At 59.8% G+C, this 27,266-nt stretch overlaps 1 protein-coding gene across 1 annotated transcript in view; it reads left to right on the plus strand.

Moving 5' to 3' along the window:
• ABTB2 (ankyrin repeat and BTB domain containing 2) overlaps positions 1-27,266 on the plus strand; it is a 170,293-nt gene extending 143,027 nt beyond the window's left edge. The window contains exons 4-17 of the mRNA XM_008269616.5: positions 11,346-11,498; positions 12,763-12,928; positions 15,378-15,467; positions 15,996-16,097; positions 17,722-17,818; positions 18,159-18,294; positions 19,116-19,345; positions 20,764-20,942; positions 21,253-21,358; positions 21,608-21,710; positions 22,067-22,154; positions 24,719-24,787; positions 25,325-25,438; positions 26,022-27,266. Coding sequence (XP_008267838.1) covers positions 11,346-11,498; positions 12,763-12,928; positions 15,378-15,467; positions 15,996-16,097; positions 17,722-17,818; positions 18,159-18,294; positions 19,116-19,345; positions 20,764-20,942; positions 21,253-21,358; positions 21,608-21,710; positions 22,067-22,154; positions 24,719-24,787; positions 25,325-25,438; positions 26,022-26,219 — 1,831 coding nt within the window. The 3' untranslated portion in view covers positions 26,220-27,266. The remainder of the gene's footprint in view (positions 1-11,345; positions 11,499-12,762; positions 12,929-15,377; positions 15,468-15,995; positions 16,098-17,721; positions 17,819-18,158; positions 18,295-19,115; positions 19,346-20,763; positions 20,943-21,252; positions 21,359-21,607; positions 21,711-22,066; positions 22,155-24,718; positions 24,788-25,324; positions 25,439-26,021) is intronic.

Raw genomic sequence — 27,266 nt, forward strand, 5'->3', positions numbered from 1 at the left:
CCCTGTCTCCTTGTCCTCAGATGAGCACGCGCCACCCAACATGAAACGCCCACCCACCGCAGGGGCAGGCTCGATTCTCTTTTGCTCGGCTTGCGAAAATGTTTCCTTATCGAATAATAGGGATGATGACAGTGGTGGCTTTATACTACTGACTTGTGATTCCCTTAAATACCATTTCAAGAAGATTTGCAATGTTAAGCTCTTTTCTCTCTCCCTCTCCCCCTTTTTGTGCATTAAATTTCCATCTGTGTACCCAAAATGGAAGTAAATGAAGTCAGGACAGCTATTGAGTGAATGAAGTGCTCACTCCCATTATTCCTCAGGCTGAGAAGTCCAATAACCTCCGAAATGGCTCGGGAGGCTCTGCTGTGCTCACCGGGGGCTGTCCCGCCCACCCCACTCACCCCCAACCCTCACTCTCCCCTTGTTCTCTCTCCATGAGGTTCTCTTGCTCTTGTGTCTGTTTACTAGCTCGTGTGCCCCTCCCTCACGGCTCTGCCTCACTCCTGCAGTGCCCCCAGAGCCCTGAATAGACAGAGCCTGGCACGTTGTAGACAGTGCTGTCTTTCGCTCAGTTCATGAACTAGGCTGTAGGGACCAAGGGCTGGGCTCTTTGGGATGGGAAAGGCCATAAATCTGAGGTCCCACCTCTGCCGTGTCTTAGCTGGTTGACATTGGTCCAGTTATTTCATTGCTCAAGCCTTAGTCTGCCCAGTTTGTGGCTTGACCCACTTGCCAAGGCTGTGTGGGACCCCGTGTGCCTGTAAAGGACTTGGCACAGGACAAGTGCTCCCTATAGGGTGGCTGCCCTTAGTTGATAGAATTACTGCCATCCAAAACCTATAGAGACCACAGTGACCGAGTCAGCGTTAATGCGTGGATAACCCAAAAACATCAATGCATTTAAAAACTGCACACACCCAAAATGCGTGTTTTCTCCCCCTCTCAATTCCTTCAGTTACTGCCCTTAATTCTGTTTTCACAGCCCAAGACAGTAGCCCAGGGAGCAGGTGCCTGAAAGGATGAGGTAGACCAGATGTCACAAAAGACTTGGCACAGGAATTCTGTTGGACAGAGGCATTGCCACTCATAACTCAAGGAGTTCAATGAACTCTACCCCCTGGATTTCACCCGCCCAGGCAGGCTGTCAGTCACCGTCCACAGTTGGTGGCACGCCGTGCCCCTGGCTGCTGGGTCTGGCAGTGTCTGCCCGTGGTGGGCTGCCATTGCCGAGGCTTGCACTTGGGAGTCATCCAATGCGATTCATTTCACACCAGTTAGAGGCGTGGAGACAAAGCGGTTCATAAAGCACCTTCAGACCACAGCTAACAGGCGCCCACGGTGGCTCTTGGAGGGAGCTGTGGCCTCCCGTTTACAGATGAGCAGACTAAGGCCGGGAGAGGGTCTAAGGCGTGCCTGAGGCGAGGAAGCGGCAGCCCTAAGCCTCGGCAGAGAGGCCCGAGATGACCGCATCATGAGTTCGCAGCGTCCGCCCAGGCCAATCCCTTCCCTCCCTGGGAGAGAGAGGGCAGGACTCGGGCAGCTCTCGGGCAGCGCCTCCTCTGCCCGGGGGGCCTCTCCCCTCGCTGACCCGCGTTTGCCAGGCTGAGGGTGGCATCTGCCCAGCCTCGAAGAAGGAACAAGCCGGGGATGGGGGCACACAAAGGAAGCGGCAGTGCCGGATAAGAGGATGGAGGCAAAGAGGACCCGCGCCCCAGGGGCTGCTGTTGGCCTGACTTCCTGTCCCATTGTCGCATGCTGCGGACCTACGGAAGCTGCCTGGCTGCCGGCTGCCAGCTCTGCGGCCTGGAGCGTTTTGACAATGAGCTTTGTCTGCCGCGAGGGCCTGTGCAGGGAAATCCCAACTCCAGGGGGACTCCGTCGATTGTGCTCTGACCACAGCGCTTCCTAGGCTGAGCTGGAAACTTGCCAGGTCCCGAGGCTGGGCGGGCAGCCTGGCAGCTCAGGCCGTCCCCGCACTGGGCCCAGCCGCCCTCCTGCCTGCTCTTACTCGCCTGCCCAGCGGCCCTTCCCATTCCTCCCCTCCCACTCGGCCCCCGGAGCAGCACCTGAGCAGCTTGCCTGTGTGCGGTTTGGGAGGAAGAAGCCTCGTCAGATTTCCTAAGCCTGGGGTGTGCACCCCTTGAGGTTCTGGGGCCTCCTGTTCCCCGACCGGCTTTCCGGCCTGATGAAGCTATGAGTGCAAAAGCTGGAGTTTGGGCAGAGGGGTAAAGCGGGCACACCAGGGGCTCAGAGCACTTGCTATGTGGCCCCCAGTGTGTCCACTGATTTGTTAGCTGGTGTTTTTTTTTTTTTTTTTTTTTTTTTTTTTTTTTTTTTTTTTTGACAGGCAGAGTGGACAGTGAGAGAGAGAGAGACAGAGAGAAAGGTCTTCCTTTGCCGTTGGTTCAGCCTCCAATGGCCGCCGAGGCAGGTGCGCTGCAGCCGGCGCACTGCGCTGATCCGATGGCAGGAGCCAGGTACTTATCCTGGTCTCCCATGGGGTGCAGGGCCCAAGGACTTGGGCCATCCTCCACTGCACTCCCTGGCCACAGCAGAGAGCTGGCCTGGAAGAGGGGCAACCGGGACAGAATCTGGCACCCCGACCGGGACTAGAACCCCGTGTGCCGGCGCCGCAAGGCGGAGGATTAGCCTAGTGAGCCGCAGCGCCAGCCAGCTGGTTTGTTTTTAGAACCAGACAGGTCAGCAGTGGCCAGCCGTGCAGCCCGGGCCACACATCTATAAAACATACGCAAGGAGTATGCACCTGCCAGGGTGGCCAGCAGGGTCAGAGGTGAAGGATACAGATGGCCTCGTGCATACCTGGCACACAGCAGACCCTCAGCACCCCCCAGAGACGTGAGGCCCCCCACCCCCAGCCCTCCCTGAGCTGCGGCTGAGACACAAGTGTGAAGTGTAGGTTCTGGTCCTGTTCCAGGAGCCTGGTTCACTCTCTCCTGCTCCTCTTCTGGCCGGCCCTGTGGCCCAGTGTCACCAGTTGCCAGTTTTTAGGAATTTCCCCCTTACACAAAGGAGCTTCAGAAAGTCTGTAGAGAGTGGAATTGAAATTATTTTGAAATCCATGCAGATAAGTGAAAAGTGTGCATTATGAAAAATCTATGCATGGATCTCAAATCCTTTGTTTTGCACCAGAACAAGCTTAATTACTTCCTTTCAGAAACTTTTTGAAGTAGCCTCGTATGTTTAAATCTGTCAGGTCTCAAGAGCTGCCTTCCTGTGTTGCCTCCTAGAAACTTCTAGAAACTTCACCTGTCAGCCTGAATAGTCACCTTTCTGCCTCACATTACAGGGACTGGAGAGAGCAGGGGTTGTGTGATTCTGCTCTGCTAACTCCCAACAGGATGGACTGTCCCGAGAGCCCAGGCCCATCCCTGCCCTGCAGCCCGGCAGGTGTCTATGGGGGAAATGGGGTCCATCCAAGCCGGCCTCATTAGCAGAGGCCGCCGGGTGGTGGCAGGTGCCCTGGGAGGGAAGTGTGTCTGAGCAGATTGGAGGCCCTCACTGGCTGGCCACCATGTGGTGAACGAGCCAGAGGCACCAAACACTAGGACAGTGCGTGTCTGCCACACGGCAGTAGGGCTGGGTAACGTGCAACCAGCAGGCCGGGGAGCCACGCCCAGCCAGTGGAGGGAGGCAACTTCATGGTGCTCTCGGTGCGTGGGAGGTGAGCCTGCTGGACCGGCCACGTGCCCTCTGGGTAGCCACACACTGGGGTGCCGTGGCCTGGGAAACGGGGCAGGTACACTGGGCTTCACAAGGCCAGCGCCCGCCCCACTGTGTGGGGAAGGCTGCAGGGGCGGAGGCCCGGGAGCAGTTTCCACTGGAACCAGACCACCTCATCAGCTGCCCTGGGGTCAGGCTCAGGTACCAAGGACAGGTGACCGTGCTGCGCGCCCTCCCCCTCGGCGTGGGACCATACCCGCCTTTCCCTTTCTCACTCAGCCGTGCTGTCCCCACGGAGCTGTTCCCAGTTGGAAAATTCTCACGTGGAATTGTTAGCTTTTTATCTGGAAATGACTTCCTTTCTTTCCGAAGGAGACTCATTCACCGATACCCAAGCCCAACTCAAGGCGTTAGGACAAAACAGATTCCCCCTTTTCCCTAGACAGCTCTCGGCTGATCCAGTAGCACCGAGCCAAGAGCAGACACCTGAAACCATGCTGGTGGCCACAGGGCCTTGGCTCTGGGCGTGAGGAAGGGGCCACGCGTGTGTGAAGGGAACAGCTGAGGCCCTGTAGGGGCCCCTGTGCTCAGGAAGAAGGGAATGTTGGAGACCGCAGTGCACTGTGCCTTCTGAGAAGTGGCGGTCTGGGGAGACAGCAGACAATACACACACACACACACACACACACGCTAATTCCAAGCTGGTCCAGGCTGCATGGGCACCAGGATGCGGTACTGGCTTGGAGGGTGGCTGGACCAGGAACACTCTCCGCTGCCCAGAGTGGACAGCATGAGCCAGGCAGAGGGACCCTTGGCCCCAGTGCCCCAGCACTGTGGTGACCATATGTTGTGCTTCGCCTGACACAGACCTGGCTCAGCCTGGTTGTCCTGGCACCATGGGGAACAGCACTTCTGTGCCCTCCCATAAGAGATCCGGTTTGGGAAGCAGATGGTCGCTGAGCCTACTCACCTTCTCATCCCCAAGGTGCAGGACGCAGGCCAGGGACTAAGCTGAGCCGCAGGGGGCTGCACTGTCTGGGGGCTTGGACTCAGTTCACCTGCCAGCCCAGCCGCTTACGATGCACAGGCGCAGGGTGTAGACAGGCGACTTCCTGCTTCCCCATGGGTAGATGGGAGGGAGGGCATATCCAGCTTTCTAAGCAGGGAGAAGTGGAGCGTCCCTAATCCAAAAGAAGTGCCAAATGCTGTGACATCTGTAACTTTTAGAGCACCCTCCACTGACATGGCGCCCAACAGTAAGCTGCATTCCGATAAAAAGGAAGTTCAGGATCGTGGAGCATCTTGGATTGCAGCTTAGGGACGCTCCACCAGCAAAGTCCATGCAGAGTTCAGCCAAGCTCAGAACAACTGAACCCCTTCTTTCCCAGCATTCCTGGTAAATGGTTCTCACCCCGCATGAGGGTTCAGTGAGACACAGGCTGAAGGGACTCTAGACAGTTGCGGGTGCTTAGCACCTGCTCCGTCCGTGTTCCTATGAGCAGTCCCGGCTCCACTGAACCTGGCACTGGGGAGAGGGGGGGAAGAACTCACAGCTAATCACAGCGCGCTCCTGTTCTTGTGTATCCAGGCAAGCTGTGTCTAGCGCCTCTCATCTGGGGCCCAGGAATGTAACGAGCCCAGTGCATTTGCCCTGCAGAAAGTCCAAAGCCTGGACTCCAGCAGGACCCTCTGAGCCTCGGTGGTGACTGGGCCCCAGGTCAGCTCCACGTTCTGCCGCAGCCTGGCTCAGACAGGGTGAGAGAGGCCCGGGGGTCTGAAGAGAGAAATGTGCCCGACTGCGACTCCAAGCCGAGCCAAACCATCCTGGTTTACCAAGCAATTCTAGAAAAAATAATTAGTCCAAGATGTGAGCCGGACTAGAATTGCTTCCTTTGTGCCGGCACTGGAAGCCGCCTTCAGGGGCACAATGTTGGTTTTATTCTACATGGATGTTTTGGCTTGGTTCGGGGCCGCGGTGGCTCTGCAGAACTCAGGGAAACCTGGCAAGGGCCTGAGCTGCCGGCGCTGCAGAGCCAACCTTGACCTTCCAGAGAGGTCTGTTTGTGGAACAGCTTGGCGTCTCTGCAGATTCCTGACCATGTCACTTGCCACCCCGGCCCCGGCCTAGACCGGGGGCGTGTAGGAGCCGTGTGTGTCTGAGCAGGGTGAATTCAGGAGAATCACCACACTCAACCCCAGTGCTTGGTTCTGGCTCCAGTCGAAGGTGGGGCACAGTGAGGGGAAGGATTTGGGGTTCAAGGTGGGCAGAGTCATGGCCAGCCCTCGCTGATCTCTGTCCCACCATTCCCTGGACTCCAGGGGGTAGGTGGGGCTTAGAGAGTGCTGGGGAAATGGCACTGCAGAGCAAGCCTGGGGCTGCGCGCACTTCCTGCACCCCTTCCAGCCCTGGGGCCCAGGCCTGCACCCAGTTCCCTCTGTGTGGGTGCACAGGGGCTCGCCCAGCTGGGGACAGAGGCGTGCGGCTGTCTCGCACGCCCGGGGACCCAGGCCCCACTTGCCAACCTTGAGTCTCGCTCCAGGCCCCTGCCTGCCTCGAGGAAGAACAGAGCCTGCTTTGAGCTGGAAATTGGAGGCGTTTCCTGTTCCATGTTGTTGAGACGCTGCTGCTTACGGGGCTGTAATCCCAATAAATCATAGGCTTGCTGAGTGGGGCACGGCTTGTGTGTTTTGTTTTGGTTTTTTCTTCCTCACCTCCCTCCACCCCCGTCCCAGACTGAAGGGACCTCTTAAAACCAAGGCCTTAAGCGTATTCGCCTTCATTTTTTAAAGGAGGGAAAAATGGCTTTTGCAAGCCTGGTCCTGTGGAGGGACCGTATGAGACCCTTGGCCCGATACCATCAGGGCCACCTAGGCAATGAAAGGGAGCAGGGAAGAGAAACGGAATGACAGCCACTGGGTCTGGCATCCCTATCTCTGCCCAGCCAGCTGTGCCACCCTGAGTGCGGCCCATCCCCGTCTCGCAGTCCCTCCTCCGGCCACACAAGGAGTGGGTCAGATTTGCCAAGCTCTTCATGTAGAAGCCAGGTTTCACCGGTGGATTCCACGGCCCCTCCCTCCTTGATAAGAGTTGCTCATGTCTGGGACGCGTGCTTCCAGAAAGTTGATGACCCTTTGATCTGTTTGCCCGTGCATGCACTGTTATTCAGGTCGGGCACAGACATCAGTGGGGGTGGGGTGGGGCGTGCTCGAGTGGCTGGTTCCCCCCGCATTCGAGACCCACAGCCCCTGGATCTCTGTGCTCCCCCGTGCAAGTCTGCAGTGCCAAGGCCAAGAGCCTGCGCTGCCAGGAAAGTTTCCAGCTTGCACTCCACATAGTGGTGGCGTTTGTTTGCTCTGTTTTATGAGCTGGGCTGCAGTGGGTGGTGGGCAGTCGCTGGCAGGCCGGTGCAAGCCTTGCATGTTTATACTCGCTGCCGGGGGTGGGGGGAGGGGAGGCAGGGAGCCGGCTGGACTTGACCAAGGCTGCAGCTGAGGCATCTCATGGGGCCAGATTCCTGCAGCCTTTTCTGCTGTTAGTGTTTTCTCTCTCAACAGCTACTAAACTAGTAATAATCGTTTATGTTTATGGGGAATGTAAAGCGCTCTGTGTACATGCTCCAGCTGTCTTGGAAGGCGGTTCTGTACTTGATACCCATTTTGCTGATGGAGCAGCTGAGGCTGGGACAGGAGAGAATCACACCATTTAACCTCTTCCATAGTAGGCAAACAGCCCCAAGAGGGCTACAGAGCTCGTTCAGCTGTACGGAAGAAACCAGGATGCTGCAGGGGACGGGGTCCAGGAGTGTGATGCAAACCGATCACCACTCTTCACCGCCAGGGCGCATTCCCAGCCCCTCACCCACAGCTGCCCACCAGCCCCTGAGCAGTGTTGCTCCCACGGCATCTGCTAAGGACTAAGGCAGTGGTCCTCAAAGTGGTGCTCCAGGGACACCTGGGGTCCCAGAGACCAGCTCCGGGAGCCCACAGGATCAAAGCCGTTGTCCTAATAAGACATTGTTTGCCTGTGCACTCTCATTTTCTTGCAAGTGTCCAGGGGAGTTTCCCAGGGGCCACGTGACGTGCTCATGTCCTCACCGCGGCAGCGCATGGGTTGTGAGTGGGCATATTCATGTGTGCTGACATTTGCTCAGTTTCCACCGCGGGCACAGTCAGTAGCCATAGAGAAAGCACACAGGCCGAAGCTCGCTGAGGTTCAAGATCATTTTTAAGTGTACAAAAAAATTTTTTGAGAACCGTTCGGAGCTATGAGACTCAGCCATAGGGAAATTCAGCAAGCAGAGAGTTTCCTCCGCCTGGATCCAGCCTGCAGACGTCTGCACCGTGGCATGGCCGTGAGTGGAAGGCAAGGCGGGAAGCAGGACTGGCCTTCTTCCTTGGGAGGGAGCAGAGCCGCAGGCTCCCAGGAATAGCGCATACCTTGCCCCTCGAAGCCCTGTGACCCTGGGGTTACAGCCACGGCCCCTGCGGGTGGGAGTTTTTATAGGGATTTTCCAGAACGCCCAGCAGGGCAGGCGGGCTCTTCTCGGCATGCCCGATGGACTGGAGGAAATTGCCAGAAAGGAAGCGGAGCCTGGACAGTGCAGGCTGGGCGTGCAGGGGACGTTACAGAGAGGCCCTGGGAACTGCTTATCATTCAACTTCCCCCAGACCCCAGGCCAGGGAGGGGGCTGGGCCAAGGGGAAAGGCCTGAAGCGGCCCCTCTGGGGACAGGCCCGGCCTTGTGTGCGGCCACGGGTCACACTCGAGAGTCAGAGGAGCTGGGTTTCTCTGTGTTGAGAGCGGTGATCCGGTGATCCGTATTCAGTTCAGCGATCGGAAGCCACTGAAGGTATTCCAAGCAGGAAGGGATTTAATGCAGGGAATTGGGCACTAACAGAAAAACTGGAGGAGCTGCTAGGCTGAGCCCCCAGGGGTGACCCCAAGAACAAGCCAAGCTGCCCCCAGAGCTGTGGGCTGGAGCAGATACCCCTGGGGCTGCGATTCAGGGTTGGAGCTAGAATTGAGAAGTCTTTGCTGTTGCTTTCACCACCACCGCTCCTGCCTCTGAAGCCCCCCAGCAAGGGGGAGAATTGGACACTGGAATGTTCTCGTGGGGGAGGGGGAGAAAGACCTCATAGCTTCACGACCTGGTTTGCTATGATAACAAACAGGATACCCAGGTGACCTCTGCCTTAGTTCTTAATGGCGGAGTTGAATTTGTGTCCAGAACCCCAGCTGCAAAGGATTCTGGGAAATGTAGTTTTTTGCCTTTCACATCACCAGCTAGGTTGGTGGCGTGGAAGTGGAATGAGCTGGTGCCCCGCAGAGGCCCGGGTTAGCGAGCTTGCACTTTCTCCTGTGCTGAGCTGTCAGAAGTATGAGGCGGGAGAATGAAGATGCCATCTGATTGGACTTCCTGATTTCCCAGACTCCTCTGGTGCATGGTGGGGAAGGGGACGCCTGCTTAGAGGTTAGCAGCCACTCTTGGCACTCCGTCTCGGCTTTTGGCCACAGCGGGGAAGAATGGCCGGCAAACTCCTGATCCCCCGTCTATTCATACCTCAATTTCCAAAGCTGAACGTTTAAATAGAGCCTCCTGTGTGGATCAGAGGGCAGGCGCGCAGCGGTTCTCAGAGCCTGTCTTCCCGCCGGGTCACGTAAGAACTGGAAAACTGAAAAATATTGGGGGGAATTCAAGCTGTCACTCGTAATCGAGGGAGACCTGACACACAGCCCGAATTCATGAATGAGTTCTTGTTCCTTCCCGGGCTACCCAACTTCCCCCAGAAAGCCCGGGCGTCCCCTGTAGGTGAGTCAGCCCCGTACCCTCGGAAATCCCACGTTCTTTTCTGGGCAGAGATACTACAAGGCCCCACTGAAGGTTCCGAGTGCCTGTACGTACACTTAGTCATTCAGCAAATGCTTATCGAGGACTTAACTGTGTCAGGCCCTGGGCCGGGCCTGGTTTTGAAGAATACAGAGGTGTTCTTTTTGTTTGTTTTGGAGAGGGAGTCTGGAAGACTTCTGGGAGGAGGTGGCACTGGCTTTGATCCTTGATGGGTGAATAGGATCTCGGTAGGCAGTGGGGAGAGCTGGTCGCTGCTTTCGTGAGCAGATGGGAGCAGGTGGGGTGTGTGTGTAGCCTGGAGCGTCCTGGTGCCAGGAGGTAGGCAGGGCAGGGCTGGGGTGGGGTGGGATTCGAGGCATCCCTAAGGCCCGGGCTGGTGAGACCTGTGTCCCCCACCCCCTGCCACCCCTCCTCAGAGCCATTGGGATGCTCAGTGACCCAGCTAGGTGACTGCAACACAGCCAGACCACCAGAGTCACCTTCCAGGAGAACCACCACCTCCGAGGTCACAGCTATCTGGGGTCCTGCTTCTGTCTGAAATCAAAGCGGCCTTGGCCCTCGAGGTGAGGGACTTGTCCCTTTGAAGATGGCCCAAGCTGAGGCAGGCTCCAGCCATTGCCTGTGGCTGGGTCACAGCATCTCTGTCCTGGTTGGCCTTCTTCGCTGCCTGTCAAGGAGACAGCCGGTGTGCCCAGTGCTCCCAGGGAGCGGGGTGTGTCTGGCCGCCTGCCCCTGGCCTGGTGCCTGCTCTCCGGCTGGCTTTAAAAGGCAGGACAGAGGGTGGCAAGGCTGAGAGGCGGGGCCGCGGGCCAGAGCCTGTTGTAGGCTGGCTCTTGGGCTGTCATCAGAGAAAACAGCCCGAGAGGCCCAGTTCCGGGGCTGCCTTGTCCCTTGGCCGTGGGGGCTGGCTGGCCCCTCCAAAACCGTGAGAGCTGTTGCACTGCGAAGGGCTCTCCCCAGGGCTCTTGCCAACAGACTCTCAGAATGGCCGAGAACAAGAGGAACCTTCCCTCCAGAGCGAGGGGCCCCGCCCCCGCCCCCACCCCCACCCCACCCCCTTCCCCCAAAGCCGGCCCGGTGGAATCAGAGCCAAGTGGGAGGAGGGGCAAGGCTCAGCTGGGGGAGAGGGCGGTCCCGAGCGGCCGTATAAGGCCCTGGGCACTTGTCACAGTCCGTGTGAATGGCGCCCCCTGGTGGCCCATAGGGTTGGCAACCCAGAGACCTTGCTGGACATCAGCTTCCAATCCTGGCTGCTCCACACAGGTCCTCTGTGCCACAGGGACCCCAGGGACCAGGGCTCCCTGAGCACCAGGCTGGGGGCAGTTGTGGCCAGGCACAGGACGTTGTAGGGCTCACCTTCACCCAGGCCCTGGTGCGGAAGGAATGACTGTCGGTGCACATAGATGACAACCCTGAGAATTAGGGACACATGTGTCACGTGTGAAGTGACTCAGGGTGTGCCTCTGAGGTGGCGACGCTGGGTTGGAGCCTGGGTCTGTTCAACTTTTTGCTGTGCACCCCCCCAGGGGGTCTCTGGCCTGTGCAGGAAGGACCATCTGGAAACCCCAATGCCCATGCTGTGTACCCTGCCCCATGAGTGGCTGAGGGCCATTGGTCCCACTACTGCCCAGGACGGGACTTGCTTGTGCCCCTGACCACGATGCTGTGGGCCGAGGGACGGGTTCTCCGCCGCCAGACCTCCCAGCTGCTGCTGTGCCGCCAGTGCCCCCACACACACCTGTGTCCCCAAGGGGCCCCTCCACCATTCCAGGTGCACCCTGTCCGCGACCTGACCTCTCTCTCTGCCTCGCAGGCCCTTCATGCTGCTGCCGCCGCTGATGGAATGGATGCGCGTGGCCATCACCTACGCCGAGCACCGCCGCAGCCTCACCGTGGACAGCGGTGACATCCGGCAGGCCGCCCGGCTGCTGCTGCCTGGCCTGGACTGCGAGCCCCGGCAGCTTAAGTATGGAACTGGGGAGGGAGGAGGACCCCGCAGCCCCTCTCTGCTCCCTCCTGGTAGCTGGTTGGGGGATGCTCAGAGTCCAGGGGCCGCACGGCGTGCACGCCACTCCAAGGGCACCTGCTGCATCTGCCCAACGGTGCTGGGAGCCATCGCACGGGGGGTCCTGGGCAGGAACGCTCACCATGGTCTGACTCTCTGAGATACATGGAGGGGTCAGGGGTAGAAGTGCACCCTCTCCTTCCTCTCTTCCTGCCATGGCCACCAGCTTCTTGAGCACTTCCTGGGCGCGGACCCCATGCCGAGTCTCTGTGCACGATCTTAGTCTTGGCCACAGCCTGGCAGAGGATGCGGCTATGGTGTCCACATTGCAGATGAGGAAGCAGAGAGCCAGGGAGGAGCAGCGGCCTCCCCACAGACACGCAGCCGGCAGCTCGGCCGAGTCCCGGTTGGAGCACAGGACTGTGTAGCTCCCGCGCCTCTGCCCCAGGTTTCCTTCCCAAAGTGCCTGTCTTGGGTTGGATGAGTCCTCTGCAGATGCTATTCTCGAGAGGGTCCCCTCTGGCCATCCTTGGCCTCGAAGACCCTTGCACCTTTTTACTTTTTAACCCTCTGGCCAAATCCCAGTTATGGCTTCCTTTGTCTTCATGGCAACCACCTGACCCTGGTCTGAAGATGAACTCCCTACACTCTGGCCCAACCAAGGCTCCAGGCCGCATCGGACATGGACATGGACATGCCTATCGGACATGGGTTGTCTACCCTGTGTCACCGCAGGTTGAGCCGCGACTTGCCTTGGTTAGGTTGAGTGGGTTGCCCGTGGGATCCCAGGCCATGCCCTGCCATCTCCGGTCCTCCCCAGGAAGCCTCGAGGAAAGAGGCAAAGCCAAAAAGCTAGAACTTGGCCACAGTGACCGTCTCACGGGCTGAGGTGCAGCCTGCTCTGTGCATAAGGGACAGAGCCAAGGGCTGGAGCACAAGCCCAGGCGGGCGCCTCCCCCTCGGGGAAATCCCCCAGCGGATGCTTCAGCTGTGACTTTGATTCCTGGCAGCGGGCGGCTCCCGAGAGCCGAGCACCCTCCTTCCAGGTTTCTAGAAACATGGAAGTATGCGATACAGCATGGTGCAGGCCATGCACGGCTGAGCTGATCATACTGCCCAGTCCTGGCCCAGTGTCACCTGTCCTGGCAGGAGGGGCCGGCAGGGTCCCGGCAGGAGGGGCCCACCCACACAGCCCCCTCGAGCCCCGCCTTGGTCTCTCCTGCAGGCCTGAATGCTGTTTCAGCTCATTCCGGAGGCTGGATGCCCGGGCGGCGACCGAGAAATTCAGCCAGGATCTGGGCTTCCGCATGCTCAGCTGTGGGCGGACGGATCTGATCACCCAGGCCATCGAGGCTCTGGGCCCCGATGGCGTGAACACCATGGACGACCAGGTAATTAATTCCCAGGGCTGGGCGACCAGAGTCGGGGTGGAGGCACAGCCCCACCGTGCTAACCCAGAGACTGGCTGTGCTGGTGCAGGCCCAGGCAAAGAGTCCCAGGGAGCAGGCTGATAGATGGCCCTGGATCAGAATCACCAACACGTGCAGGAGAGCGGGGCAGGTGCCCGCTCTGTGCCCGGCCCGCAGAAGCCCTTGCCTTCCTGGAGTGAACATTCCAGAGAGCAGACTGATAATACAAAACATATCAGGCCAGCATTGTGGCATAGCAGGCTAAGCACCCGTCTGCTCCACTTCTGATCCAGCTCCCTGCTAATGCACCTGGGAAAGCAGTGAACCGCCCAAGCTCCTGGGCCCCTGCACCCACATGGGGCACCCGGGAGAGGCTCCTGGCTTCAGCCTGGCCCAGATCCAGCTGTTCTGGTCATTCAGGGAGTGAACCACCAGATAAAGCACTATTCTCTCTCTCTCTCTCTTTCTCTCTTCATTCTGTCTCTCTCTGTAAATGCCTTTCAAATAAATATTAAAAAAGAAACAAACACAAAATAGAATGTATGTTAGGGAAAATGCTAAGGAGTAAAATGGAGCATGAATGGGATAGAATTTGCCATTTTACGTGGAATTTAGCTGGAGTTTCTGTGTTTGACTTGTTTTTTGTTTTTGCCGCGAATAGCTGACATCTCGCTTGGGGTGGGTTCCCAGTGCTTCCTGGATTAATTCATTTAGTCCTGAGGACAGCCGCCCTGTGATGCCATCACTGCTGTTCCCCCATTTTACAGATGGGGAAGCTGAGGTTGCTTTCCCGAAAGTCGTCCGACTAGGCAGGGGCAGAGCTGGGCTTGGAAGATGCAGCCTCTTGGCCGCATGGGATTCCCATTTGCTCACTCGAGGGCCTTTCGCTTGCAAGCCTGGCAAGCCCACACAGAGGCCTGGGGGAAGCGCGGTGAGAGCTGGCGGGTTGAGCCGCCTTCTCAGACAACCTGACTGGGCCGTGCGTGGCAGGGAGGCCTTCCTGCTGGACGGCTTTGACTTGAGCCTGAGCGGAGGGCAGGGCAGGGATGGAGCAGAGAGGAGTGGGGAAGGCATCCCGGGAAAAGAGACAGAGGATGGGGTGGGGGAGGGGCTTGCTGATAGAGGGGGGCGGTTGGGAGGTGGCCCGGCTGGGCGTGAGGCCTCTGTCAGCACAGGTTCTGGGGCTTTGCAGCTCTTCTGGGAGGGTCGCCTTCCTCCAGTAGCTCAGCATGGATGTCCACGGACTTCAACCTCAGACAGACCTGGGGTGGAGCCACCCGTGACAGCCGTGCCCTCCTCATCTCTAGGAGAGGGAGGCAGCCTCCTGAGCTGCCCCGCCCCCGCCCAGGGAGGGACCAGGGCTCAGCTCTCAGGCCCCCCAACTGCTCAAGCCTGGTGCACCCTCTTGGGGGCGCCTCCAAGCATGGGCTTCACAGTTCATGTCCTCCCGAGTTCCTGTCCAAGTGCTACCTCTTGTTGTGTGAGCTTGGGCAGTCATTTCCCCTTGTCTTCTCTGCACCTGGAAATAAATAAAGGGGAACCTCCTTAAAGGAACAGACAGGTAGATAAAGGGATAATGCACACAAACCCCTTTAGCGCCATAGTTTCCATGCCTGGGCCTGGAATGGGTTAATACATGACAGAGAGGACACTGCTGTGGTGAGCGCATTGTTATTTTATTCAGTGAACTTTTTTTTTTTTAAGTTTTATTTATTTATTTGAAAGAGTTGCAGAGCAAGAGAGAGACAGAGAATGGTCTTATACCCATTGGCTCACTCCCCAGATGGCTGCAACAACCAGGGCTGGGCCAGGCCAAAGCCAGGAGCTTCATCCAGGTCTCCCATGTGGGAGTAGGGGCCCAAGCACTTGGACCATCTTCCGCTGCTTTCCCAGGCCATTAGCAGGGAGCTGGATCAGAGGTGGAGCAGCTGGGACACTCTGACCAGCGCCCAAATGGGATGCCAGCATCACAGGTGGTAGCGTTACCTGCTCTGCCACAGCACCGGCCCCTCCAGGGACCCCTTCATCAAAGCAGCCATCCTGTGTACCCAGCACTTCAAACACATTAAATTAAGGCAGCCCTGTGAGATCAGTGACGTTTGCTGTTTTAAGACGCAGACATGGAGGCACAGGGAGGGACAGGAACTTGCACGAAGCTGACAGCTCCCCATGGTGGCCTTTGCAACCGTCTTTCCCTGGCTAGTGTCCTGCAGTGCCAGCCACCCACCCTTCTCATGCATCTGTCCAGCAGGCCCAGGATAGCTCCTGCAGGAAGCCAGCAGCGTGGGTGCGGGCCGAGCCTGAGGGATGGCTGAGCTGTGGGATGGCCAAGCCTGAGGGATGGCCGAGCCTGTGGGATGGTCGAGCCTGTGGGATATGAGCAGCTGTGCCCTCTTTGCGGACAGTTTAACACCTGCCTTTGCTCACACAGGGGATGACGCCTCTGATGTACGCCTGTGCAGCCGGGGATGAAGCCATGGTACAGATGCTGATTGATGCTGGGGCAAACTTGGACATCCAGGTGAGCAAGTGCCAGGGCACTGCACCAGGCCCCAAGCCAGAGGAGATCACCCCCGGGTCTGGGTAGCTGTGCTGGGTGCTGCGTTTGGGACAGCTGGTGGTTGTCTCTCCAAGCACTGGAAGTGCTTGTAGGGTGCATGGAGGTCACTGTTAGCAAAGAGCACACCACTGAACACTTGGGCTTTCTGTCCACCAGAGCCGAGGGGGAGGTGAGTGGAGAGGTGAGCAGGAGAGGACGGCCATGATTCTGTGTCACAGAACCTTTCCTGTTTCACCAGCCGGATCCCCTGCCATCTCTTCCATTCCCAAACACTTCTACCTCTGCCTCTTCCTGAGACATAAAATGCTCCCCCTCTGCCATTGCTAGCCCAGGGTAGACAGCAAGAGTTGAGCCTTGTTCACATGGAGCTCCAGGCAGACATTATTGATCAACTGTAGAAAGTATTCACCATCCCAGGAGGGTACTTCCTTGGCTCAGATGCCTGTGTCACCCGCCCAAGAAACAGTGATCATTTATGGTGTCTTCTAGGTTCCGAGTAACTCTCCCAGGCACCCCTCCATCCACCCCGACAGCCGGCACTGGACCTCGCTGACATTTGCTGTGCTGCACGGACACATCTCCGTGGTGCAGGTGAGCTCCCGCCATGTGCAGCGTGTGTCCTCAGCTTCCCAGGTGGGCTGCACCCCAGGCACAGCCCCAGCCTCACCTGAGTTAGCAGCTGCCTGGGGGCAGTAAGGCTGGGCACACCTGGTCAGCAGGGTCGAGACCCACCTGAGTGGCCTCCAAGGAAAGGGTTAGGATAAGGATCTGTGTGGGATTTAGGGAGCAAAGCTGAGGTCCAAGTGGACAAGGGACCCATTGCGCCCTCCTGGCATCTCTGCCTCTCTTGGGGCGCCTCAGAGACGTGCCCAGTCCACTCCAGCTCTTCACCTCCGGGCATCTTTCTGGCCCTGTGCTTTGCGTGCTCTCTCGTGTATCCCCCGCCCTGGGGCCAGCTTTATATCATGGTGAGCTTCTGTCCTAGGACCACGCCCTCCCTGTGAGTGGGCTCAGACTTCCCATTTCCCCAGAGACAACACAGATCGGCACAGCTCCCCTGTCGAGCCAAGCCACATGTCACCTGCGTTGGCCTAGGGAGCTGCCATGAAGGTGTGGTGGTGGTTCTAGAAGGGGAAGCTGGGACGGAGCGGCTTCCCATGCCAGCAGGGTACCTGTCACACACCACCCGATTCCCAGGCCACCGGGGTCTGTAGGATTCACAGCCTCCCAGCTAGGAGGTCCCAGTGCTGGCGAGGGCAGGGATTGTGGCCAGGATTCATCACTGCCACCCCCATGCCAGCCCCCAGGAGGGACTCAGTGAGTGGACCTTGTCCACCGGCCACCACACCCGCCTGCTCCCCTGCAGCACTGAGGCAGAGCTCCGACCTCAGCCCAGATGAGGCCTGCAGGGCTGAGCCGTGGGCTTGTCTGGACAGGTGCCCAGTTTCATCCTGCCGGGCAGGCCCCCGCCTCCACGGCCTCCACACTGGCACAGGCAGACGGGCCACCAGTTCCCAGCTGCCAGCCAGCCAGCCCTGCTCCTACACCGCAGCAGAGCTGGGAGGTCAGCCTGAACTGAGACTGATCTCCACGTGAGGGCTGGGCACGCTCTGCTTAGACTGCCCAGCTACCTGCTGTCCAGGGCTCAGAAAGGCCAGGAGGGTAGTCCCATCAGAGCAGCCATACAGGGGGAGCCGGAGCCGGAAGTCACCGATGAGTGTAATACAGTCACCACCCGTGCCCCAGGGCAGAAACAGGCCCAGCTCAGCCAGCACTTCTTGGTATCTGTTCACCTTGCCCATCTGTCCCCGGCCAAGCCTGCCCTTGCTGGAATAAGAAGAGGCCACGTGCTGTCCTGGGCTTTTAGTGGGGAGGAGGTGCTGTGGAAGTACCTGCCCAGGACCACTCACTCTTCCCTGGCCCACGTTGACACCTGCGGCCTCTCCCTGTCAGCTGGCGGTGACACTTTCTGTTGTGTTCATCCACCTGAGTTCTCAGAGCTTAGTTTCAGCCCCAGGCCACAGGAGTGGAACTGTCCAGAAACGTGGAGCTCAGGGGGGTAACCTGCAGTTGGAAGGTTCCCAAGCAGGAGTGAGCCTGGAGAGAACTTCAGGCCCTGTCCACAGACCCCACCCCTGGCCCCCGGCCCCCGGCCCCCTGGCCCCTTGGCACCTGCTGTGCTGACGATGCACCCTCCCCACTCTGTGCCCGGCAGCTGCTGCTGGACGCTGGCGCCCACGTGGAGGGCTCGGCCGTGAGCAGCGGGGAGGACAGCTGTGCCGAGACGCCCCTGCAGCTCGCCTCGGCCGCTGGTAGGTACACAGCCGCCCTGCCCGCCAGAGGCCTCCGACAGCCGACAGCCATGGGGCTCTGTCCACCACCCACACCCCGGGCTGGCTGGGTACCTACTGGGGGAGGGGGGCCTCCCCTCACCGCACCCATTGCCCTTGGCATTGAGCATGGCACCGACAGGACCAGCAGGGCAGGGAGGCCCAGGTGGGGTGCCAGGGGCAGAGTGTGGCCGGCATTCCTCCGCCATGTCACCCCGCCCAGCACAGACAGGCCTGGGGGTTCCTAGTCCAGGGTTCAGGGCCTGGAGACGCCCCCACCCTCCTGTTCAGCTTCCCTGGTCACCCTCCCCTTGTCTCCCAGGGAACTATGAGCTTGTGAGCCTGCTGCTGAGCCGTGGCGCGGACCCCCTGCTCAGCATGCTGGAGGCTAACGGCATGGCCTCTTCCCTCCACGAGGAGATGAACTGCTTCAGCCACTCGGCCGCCCACGGCCACAGGTACCTGCCAGGACACCTGCCCATGGTTCCGGGGGGTGGGGGTGGGGCCCAAACAGCCTCTCAGGAGCCCAAGGCGGCAGAAGAGCTGGGCCTGGAGACCCGTCCAAAGATAGGGCCTGTGTACCAGTCAGCCAGGGAGCTGTGGGTCCTCCCGCAGCCCAGGGACCGCACACGCTGGGGGCAGTGGCTTGCTGGGACGGGGCAGGGCCTCCCAGCACCCACTGGGACTGTCAGGTACCACTAGGGCTGTGGGCAGGGGAGATAGGAGAGGTTACTAAAGGGCACCAGAGGAGCAGGCCGAGGGTCCACTACTTCTGGTTCCCAAAGCCCATCCTGTGCTCTCCCTGGAGCCCCTCCCCTCGGATACATTCTCTCCACTGCTGCACCTGCACCTCTCCCCACTGTCTCCGCCCCCGCCCTGGGTCCGCCCCACAGGGCCTCTGCTCCACGCGGCTCCACGCCTGCCTGGAAACCTCCCATTTGTTCATCTGCCTCTCCCTTTCCCTGGGACACAAGGGCCCTGCAAGTCCCCTGGGCTAGCAAATCGCAGAAGAGGAGGAGCCTCGGGGGGAGGGGGTGATGCTGAGCCCTCACACTGCCTTCACGCAACAGGAAGGCAGGAGCTGCTCGGCCCCAAAGCCACCAGGGTGGCTCCCCTGTACCCTGCCCTGGGTAGCCCAGCTGTCTAGGGACGGGGGTTGCTTGCGCCCTGCCTGGGAGGGAAAGACACTGCGTCTGGGCCGTGCAGCGCTGGCTGTGGCACCACCTACCCTCGGGCCTGGGGACTCGGGCCTCAGCCTCCCTCGTCCCTCGCTCCACAGGAACGTCCTGCGGAAGCTCCTGACGCAGCCCCAGCAGGCCAAGGCAGACGTGCTGTCCCTGGAGGAGATCCTGGCCGAGGGCGTGGAGGAGAGCGACACCTCGAGCCAGGGCAGCGGCAGCGAGGGGCCCGTGCGGCTGAGCCGGACGCGCACGAAGGCCCTGCAAGAGGCCATGTACTACAGCGCCGAGCACGGCTACGTGGACATCACCATGGAGCTGCGGGCGCTGGGTGAGGCTTCCCGGGCGTGCACGCAGGCACACAGGGCGCGCATGCGCAGACACGCACAGGCCCAGGAGGGTCAGGGAGCGCTGAATACAGGGTGGTGGCTGGAGTACCTCCTGGGAAGAGGAGATGCCCTGGGCCTCAGGCGGTCCTTAGCAGGGACGCATCTCAAGGTCACGGCCCAGCCCTCTGCCCTCAGGCCTTTCCCCCTTCCCATGAGCCTGTGCAGCACCCTGCAGCGTCATCTCCTGAGTCAGCACATCTGGTCACCGCTGGATGCCGGGCTGTGGACCTTCTGTGTCCTCCAGGGAGGCGAGTCACACAGACGTAGGTCAGGTCTGCGTCAGGCACACTGTGTAACCGCCCCTCCTCTCCGGCTTCAGTCCTGATCACCTTGAGAATGGGATGAGGTCACCTAACACACAAGGCCCAGCAATGTCATTCTCATCACAGGGCTGCAGCACGCATGAGCCCGGGCCGGGCCAGGAGAGCAGCAGTCAGCCTCAGTGTTCTTTAAGATTTATTTTACTTGAAAGCCACAGATACACAGAGGAGAGGCAGAGAGAGAGAGGTCTTCCATCTGATGGTTCACTCCCCAGATGGCTGCAACGGCCGGAGCTGAGCTGATCCGAAGCCAGGAGCTTCCTCCGGGTCTCCCACGTGGGTGCAGGGGCCCAAGGACTTGGGCCATCCTCCACTGCTATCCCAGGCCATAGCAGAGAACTGGATCGGAAGTGGAGCAGCCGGGTCTCGAACCAGCACCTACACCACAGTGCTGGCCCAGCCTCGGTGTTCTAAGCTGTAAAATGGGTAGCACTTGCATCTACAGTCAACACCGTCCCTGGGGAATGCCCTGGGTTCATTCTTAATCCACAGTGAGGCCAGGGATGAGACAGGAGTTTTTGTCATGAAGGTCCCACAGCAGTGGAATGACTTCCTGGCCCTGCTGACACGCTCCGGGCAGCTGCTAAGTGACTTTGCCTTGGAAGAGCCCCCTGCAGTAGGACTAGGCCATTACGAGGGGCCCTCACCAAGCCCACGGCAGTGTATATTATGAAAAAAACCACATACAAGTTTCAAAAATGGCTTACAGCCAAATCATCTTTTTAATTCCATTTTTTCCATGGACCTTTTGAAGTCCTCTTGGTGTGGGGACTGTCATGCGTCTCTGCGGCCCCCTGACCACCCCTCCAGAACTGCTGGCACCTCCCCAGCAGATACCCCAGAGCCTCCGCGGGCGCTGGCGCACTTGGCAACCCACAGGCTGGCCCGGGTTCCTCGTTCTGCTCCCTCACCCAAGGAGCACCTGCAGCCCAGGCCCATGAAGAGTAGCCCACAGCTTCCATCCCATGGGCTTACACCACCAGGGCAGGGGTGGCAGTGGGGCTGCCCTGTGGCCAGCCAGTGACCGCTGCCCTCCCCAGGCGTCCCCTGGAAGCTGCACATCTGGATCGAGTCCCTGCGGACCTCGTTCGCGCAGTCGCGGTACTCGGTGGTGCAGAGCCTGCTGCGGGATTTCAGCTCCATCAAGGAGGAGGAGTACAACGAGGAGCTGGTGACCGAGGGCCTGCGGCTCATGTTCGACATCCTCAAGACCAGCAAGGTGAGCCAGGCCGAGCGGCTCCAGCCCGCGCTCACGGAGTCCACGGCCCCCAGCCTAGACCGGGGGATGCACAGACAGACACGGGCACACCCCCAGCACCCAGACTCATACTGCCCGGCGGCACAGGGCAGAAGCCGTGGATGTGTCGAGGCTGGAGCCTGGCCAGAGAGCCACTGGGGGAAATCAGCTGATATAGGTGCAGGCCTCTCTCGCCAAGCCAGATCCACGGGAACCGCAGACAGGGGATGCTGTAGAGGCACCTGCAGGCGAGCTACCACCCCTCACATCCCCCTCCCTGTTCACCTTGCAGAACGACTCGGTCATCCAGCAGCTGGCCGCCATCTTCACCCACTGCTACGGCAGCAGCCCCATCCCCAGCATCCCCGAGATCCGAAAGACCCTGCCGGCCAGGCTAGGTGAGAGGCCGCCCCCGTGCTCCGCCTCCCTGCCACCCCGTCTCCGTCTCTATCGCTGGGCCCTCCTTCCTCACCTCCAAGGACCACAGCCTGGCATCAGGCTCTGCTCCTCATCCGCATGCGTGCCTGTGTGTGTGTGTGTGTGTGTCTCCGCCTCCATCCCCAGCACACACCTCTGGGTGCACCTAGCAACCCCATGGAGGTTTCCTGAGTCCTCGGCCGTTCTCCACTGTTCCCTGTTTTTCACAGACCCTCACTTTTTGAACAACAAGGAGATGTCAGACGTGACGTTCCTGGTGGAAGGAAAGCTGTTCTACGCACACAAAGTACTGCTGGTGACAGCTTCCAACAGGTAGGCAGCCTGGGTGTGAGGTGACAGACATGGAGAACAGACGGCGACAGAAACCCCAGGGACCAGACTTCTCCAAGGGGAGCTCAGAGGTGGTGTTCTCTCTGGCCAAGTTACCCCTTTAGATGATCAGAAAACATAGATGTGTCCTGGCCACAGGCATTGGGTCCCTGCACGAGGGAGGGCAGTGGGGACAAAACTGGGCTCAGCCCAGAAGGGTGGGGAATGTCACCAGCAGAGAATTATTTTGGGACATGGCAGTAAAATGCCGCATCCATTCATGGATGGTGCTGCCTCTGCACGGTGTCGGTGTGAAAGTCAAGTTCAAGCCCTGCCTCACTTGGTCCCATTTGCTGCAGGTTCAAGACGCTGATGACCAATAAGTCAGAACACGATGGGGACAGCAAAACCATCGAGATCAGCGATATGAAGTACCACATCTTTCAGGTCTGTGGGTCGCAGCTGGGGGTTGGTCCTGTCCTCCTCTCCCCTCCCCCCACCAGGGCCCGGCTGAGTCAAGGGCAAGCTCAGCATGTCCGGGTCTTTCCCTGGGCAGAGGCGGCTGTGCCACTGTGAGGGGTTGTCGCTTCAGGGCCTCTCCTGGGTCCTGCTGGACTCAGAATCCTGGCAACCTGCAGACAGACGCATAAGGACAGACACACACTGCACACGGGGTCTGTGAGCACCCCCGAGAGCTTGCTGTGCCCCACCGCGCTCCCCGCTCTGAATCTGCATGTTCACACCACGGTGTGGGTATGCCTGGTGCAGCTGCAGCGGGGCTGATGCAGGCCAAGCCCCTTCTCCCGAGCATCCAACCCCAGCCTGCTGGCCAGGCCGAAAAGGTCGCGAGGAGCCCATCCGCTTGTAAAGGGTCACATCCGGGGCTTCTGCAAGTGTACTGGGCTTCCCTGTTGCTCAGCGGGGTCAGAGAAGCTGGGTAGGGGCCTGGATTCAAACCGAGGACAGCAGAACAGTCACAGCTGCATTTAGAAAGCTCGGCCTGGAGGGTGAGGGAGGGCCTCAAGAGGCTCAGCAGCTGCTGGTGACCTCTCCCGGGGAAGCAGGCCTCACATCCCGGCACACATGCCCCCCGCGGACACTTACCCGCTGGTTCTCAACAAGCTGTGGCCCAGAGCCCCAGCCTCCCGCTGTGGGTTTCCTGGGCTCTCTGGGGACAGGGCTCTGCCATCTCAGGGCCCCCCAGCTCCTGCTTTCTGAGCCCTCCACTTTAGAGGGGTTGACCCAAAGCCATCCATGCAGCCTGCCAGTTTCCCAGCAGCCCTTGCGACACTGAGAGGGAGGCGGGGCAGGCGCTGCCGGCTGTGGCTTCAGAGGAGGAGACAGATGTCCAAATCAGTGCTATGCACTGCCCTCTGCAAGCCTCGGGTGCTGGTGGCAAACTTCCTGGCTGTCACCTACCCAACACCAACCTGTCAAATCCATTCCAATATACAACTCGGTCTAGCCAGAGGACCATTTCAACACGTGGTCCATGTAAAGACTGCCGAGACCTCTCACATTTGTTTGCTTCATGCTACACTTTTAAAACCCAATGTGTGCCTGACACGGTGCATCTTAATGCAGACCAGCTACCCCGAAGCCACGTGGCCAGTGGCTATCCTATCAAATAGCATAGATCCAGAGACTCACCAGGGTCACTGTCAACCAAACCCAGGCCCACGGAGTATGGCCCAGAAGTTCCCAACCCTGCCACCGTTCCCACCCCAGGCCTATCTCCTCGTGGCTCATCCAGCCCCAGCCTGGCCGTGCAGGGAGGCAGGCACCCGGGCCATGCCACGGGCTGCCAGGTTGTGCAAACTGAATTTACCTCTGCCTGCCAGGCCCCTCAGCAAGGCTCCAGCTGTGGTCTGGATACTCGGCACTCACGTGACCACCGGGTGGTTGGGCCAAACCAGCTCCCCAAATTCAGCCCGGGGAAGGAGGGAGGGACAGGGAGGAGCAGGCACTGCTGCTGCTGGGACCCCTGCCCAGAGGCCAAAATCAGAGGAAGACCCACCTTCCCCTCCCGCCCCAGCCCTGGGCAGAAGCATCCAGGGGACATACACAGCTTGCCCTCTGCTGCTCGTGTCTCCAGTGCCTGCCCAGGGCCTGGTGCAAGGAGAGCAGGCAGGCAGAAGAACAAGACACAGCCTGCCCAAGGAGGCACGTGTCCCTGGAAGGAGACAGACCCTTAGGGGCGTTTGTAAGATCGCCAGACTGGCTGCAGGCCCGGGGCAGGCCTTGGCCGGCGGCTTGGGCACCTGGACAAAGCCAGCGGCTCCTCTGGTCCTGCTCGCCTGCGCTGCTGGGCTTCTTCCCAGACCCTGTGGTGCCGCCTCGCTCAGCCCGCGGGCCGGTCCCGACATAGCTTGTTTACCTCCCGCTCGCCAGCTCCATGCGGGCCTGCTGCCTCTGCCAACCACACACAATTGTTTTTCCCACTGCAGACCGCACCATGGTCAGAGCCCCTCCTCCCACTACCTTCTTGGATGTCATGACAGCCTGGGCGGGAGCATGGGTGGGGGCTCTGCCGGACGGGGAGCAAACCTGGAGGGCACCAGGACCTGGCTGTCACTGACACATCAGAGCCCTAGGGCAGATGAGGCTGCCCAGAGGTGGCCTTCTGAGGGCGACCAGTTGGCCAGTCGCTCTTCCGGCTCCATATGTAGAATTCAGATAAGAGGAGGCTGGAGCAGCAGGGTGCCTGGGATGATGGAGGAGCCCTGCACCGAAGGGAGGAGGGCCACGTGCCTTGAGCCAGCCCAGCTTCCCTCCCCGGGCCTCAGTTTCCACTGTTGCGAACAGCATCCTACCTCCTGAGCTCCTGGGGTTTTTATGGGGCTAGAAGGGGAGCCACTCCATGGAAGGGGGCTTGTCACCCAGGCAGGACAGGGAGCGGCTTCTACAGGTGGTGCCTGGGAAAATGCAGCCTGAGCCGGGGAGGGGGCGGGGGATACAGAAGGGGGCGGCACGGGCCTGAGGCACTCACCTGGGGTCTCTCCCCACCTTAGATGATGATGCAGTATCTGTACTACGGAGGAACAGAATCCATGGAGATCCCCACTGCCGACATCCTGGAGGTGAGGGCTGGGAGCCCAGCTGCACGGTCTCCCCGCACCCCGCGCCTCTCCCCGTGATGCAGTGTTAGGAGGGCGGAGCAGGTGGCCTCTGAGGCTGGAATGCCCCCTGCTGCACGGTCCCCTCTCTCCACCAACAGCCGGGGAAGTTCTGAGAGACTAGGGACTCACATACTGCTGAGCCTGGGCCATAGCCGCAGGCTGGCTAGAAGGGGGTGTCCCAGTGGTTGGCCCTCCGCCTCAGCTGGTCACTTGCTACTGGCCACGGCCACCTGGCTCAGACGCTCATGGAAGCAAAGCACATCGTTTGCAGCCCCACAACCTCCGCAGATCAGAAGTCCCACCCAGCATCTGTCACCCATCCTGTGACCGCGGGTGGCCCAACAAATACGGAGGTGGCCCAGAAAGAGCAACCATCCACGGCCATCCTCTGGTCCCTCCCACAAGGCCAGCGAGGAGGGGGTTGGGAAAAGCAGGGCATACACTGGGCAAGCTCCCGGCCCCAACCGCGAGCACCAAGGCCCGCCTTGCCCCCTGCAGCTGCTGTCTGCCGCCAGCCTGTTCCAGCTAGACGCCCTGCAGCGGCACTGTGAGATCCTGTGCTCCCAGACGCTCAGCGTGGAGAGCGCCGTGCACACCTACAAATACGCCAAGGTGAGGGCCGCCTCCCCCCACCCCACCCTGAGCTGGGGTGGGGGCGGGGGAGAGAGGATTTGCAACTCCTTCTCTAGCCAGAGGTCGCGGGGCCCCGGCGCCCATGGCTGCTCAGGAGTTGAGCAGCACCAGCCCTTATCTCCTCCACACATAGCCTTACGTGCAGGCTGCGGTCACCTTGTTTGTCTCAGACTGTGCGTCCCTGCAGAGCCCATGACCTCAGAGCCCAGCGCCAGTGCCTGGCCTGGGGCGGGCACTCGCTGTGGGCTGAACTAACACAGCTACCGTGCTGGTGCCACGTGCTGAGTGGGGCCCAACGTCCAGTGGTGGCCAGTCCCGATCCCTGCCCTTGGGAGGGGAGCTTCCGAGCCAGGGGGCATAGCTAGGCCCCCCAGGGGCCCACCGTCAGACCTGAGTGACGCTGCTGGTGGCACTGCTGGGATGACCCCAGATGGGCCCCCATCCAAGGCAGGCGTCCTGATAACGGCCAGGCAGCCTGTGGCTGCAGAGCTGGCGAGCACCTCCCCCAGCACCAGGGGGAGGCTGCAGCCAGGTCTCACCCCTCCCTGCCCCCACCCTGCAGATCCACAACGCCCCGGAGCTGGCCCTGTTCTGTGAGGGCTTCTTCCTGAAGCACATGAAGGCCTTGCTGGAGCAGGACTCCTTCCGGCAGCTCATCTACGGCCGCAGCAGCAAGGTGCAGGGCCTGGACCCACTGCAGGATCTGCAGAGCACGCTGGCCGAGCGCGTGCACTCGGTCTACATCACTTCGCGGGTGTGAGCGGGCGAAGGCGGGCGTGCCCCGAGCAGACCGTGTGTGTCTGGTGTGACCAAGAGCCGGCCCCCACACACTCACCATGTGTGCCCTCTCTCCTCCGGCGGCCAGCAGCAGGTCCTGGGCCAAGTGTGCTCCAAGCTCTCGCCCATCCCAGCTGGAGCGAGGTCTTGTGGTGTGAGCATCCCAGTATCCTCTGCCCGGGCCCCAGGCCACGTCGTTCAAAAGCCGGTACTTGTTTTGCTCAACATCCAGCGTGCCAGGCTGCAAGGCTGTGCCGGGCTCCAGGGCCAGCTCCTCTGACTGCTCCACTTGCCTTTGGAGTGTGGGTCGGCAGATGCCTCTCCCTTCAGGCTGGGGGACGATGTGGGAGCCTGGGGGCCTCAGTTTGTGTTGTTGCTGCTGTTTTTTTTTTTTTTTTTTTTTTTTTTTTTTTAGGGGTGGGGGCAAGGTAAGAGTTTGATTCTGAAACCTCAGGCCTGGGTGTGGGCTGCCTCTGCAGGCTCAGGAAGCAGAGCCCGGATGCAGCCCCCTGGTCAGGTCTCTTAGGTGAGAGGTTCCGTTAAAGGAAGAGACAGTGGGGCACGCACTCTCCACAGGGAACCATGGCTCCTACTGGGGATAAACAACAGGTAAAAAAGAGGGAGCAGGAGGAGACCCTCTTCTGCCAGGCCCCTCCCCACTTGCCTTGGCTCTGCCGGGGGAGCCCTGGTGCCAGGCCCCACCTGTCCTATTTATGGCGCAGACACTGTGAGGGCATCCAGGACAGCCTGCTCTGGGTGCAGCCTTCAGCTGTCTGGCTGCACCTTAGAAACTATTTATTCCCCAGAAGCCCCTGGGGCGTTTCAGGAGGTGGCACTGTGGTCACCTGGGAAAGCCCCCAGGGGCTTACAATCCTGGAAAATATTTTTGATGAGCTGTTTGAGCTGGATGTACAGAGGAATAGGGGTTATTTTATTGCTGTAATATTGTATGATACTGTAACTGTACATTAATGTCACTTACTGTAAATGTACTATGGTTTTATTAACAATAAACATTCATTAACAATGA

This window comes from Oryctolagus cuniculus, chromosome 1 (genome assembly GCF_051225735.1).
Source record: "Oryctolagus cuniculus isolate XC-2025 breed Fujian yellow rabbit chromosome 1, ASM5122573v1, whole genome shotgun sequence".
In the NCBI taxonomy this organism is placed as follows: Eukaryota; Metazoa; Chordata; class Mammalia; order Lagomorpha; family Leporidae; genus Oryctolagus; species Oryctolagus cuniculus.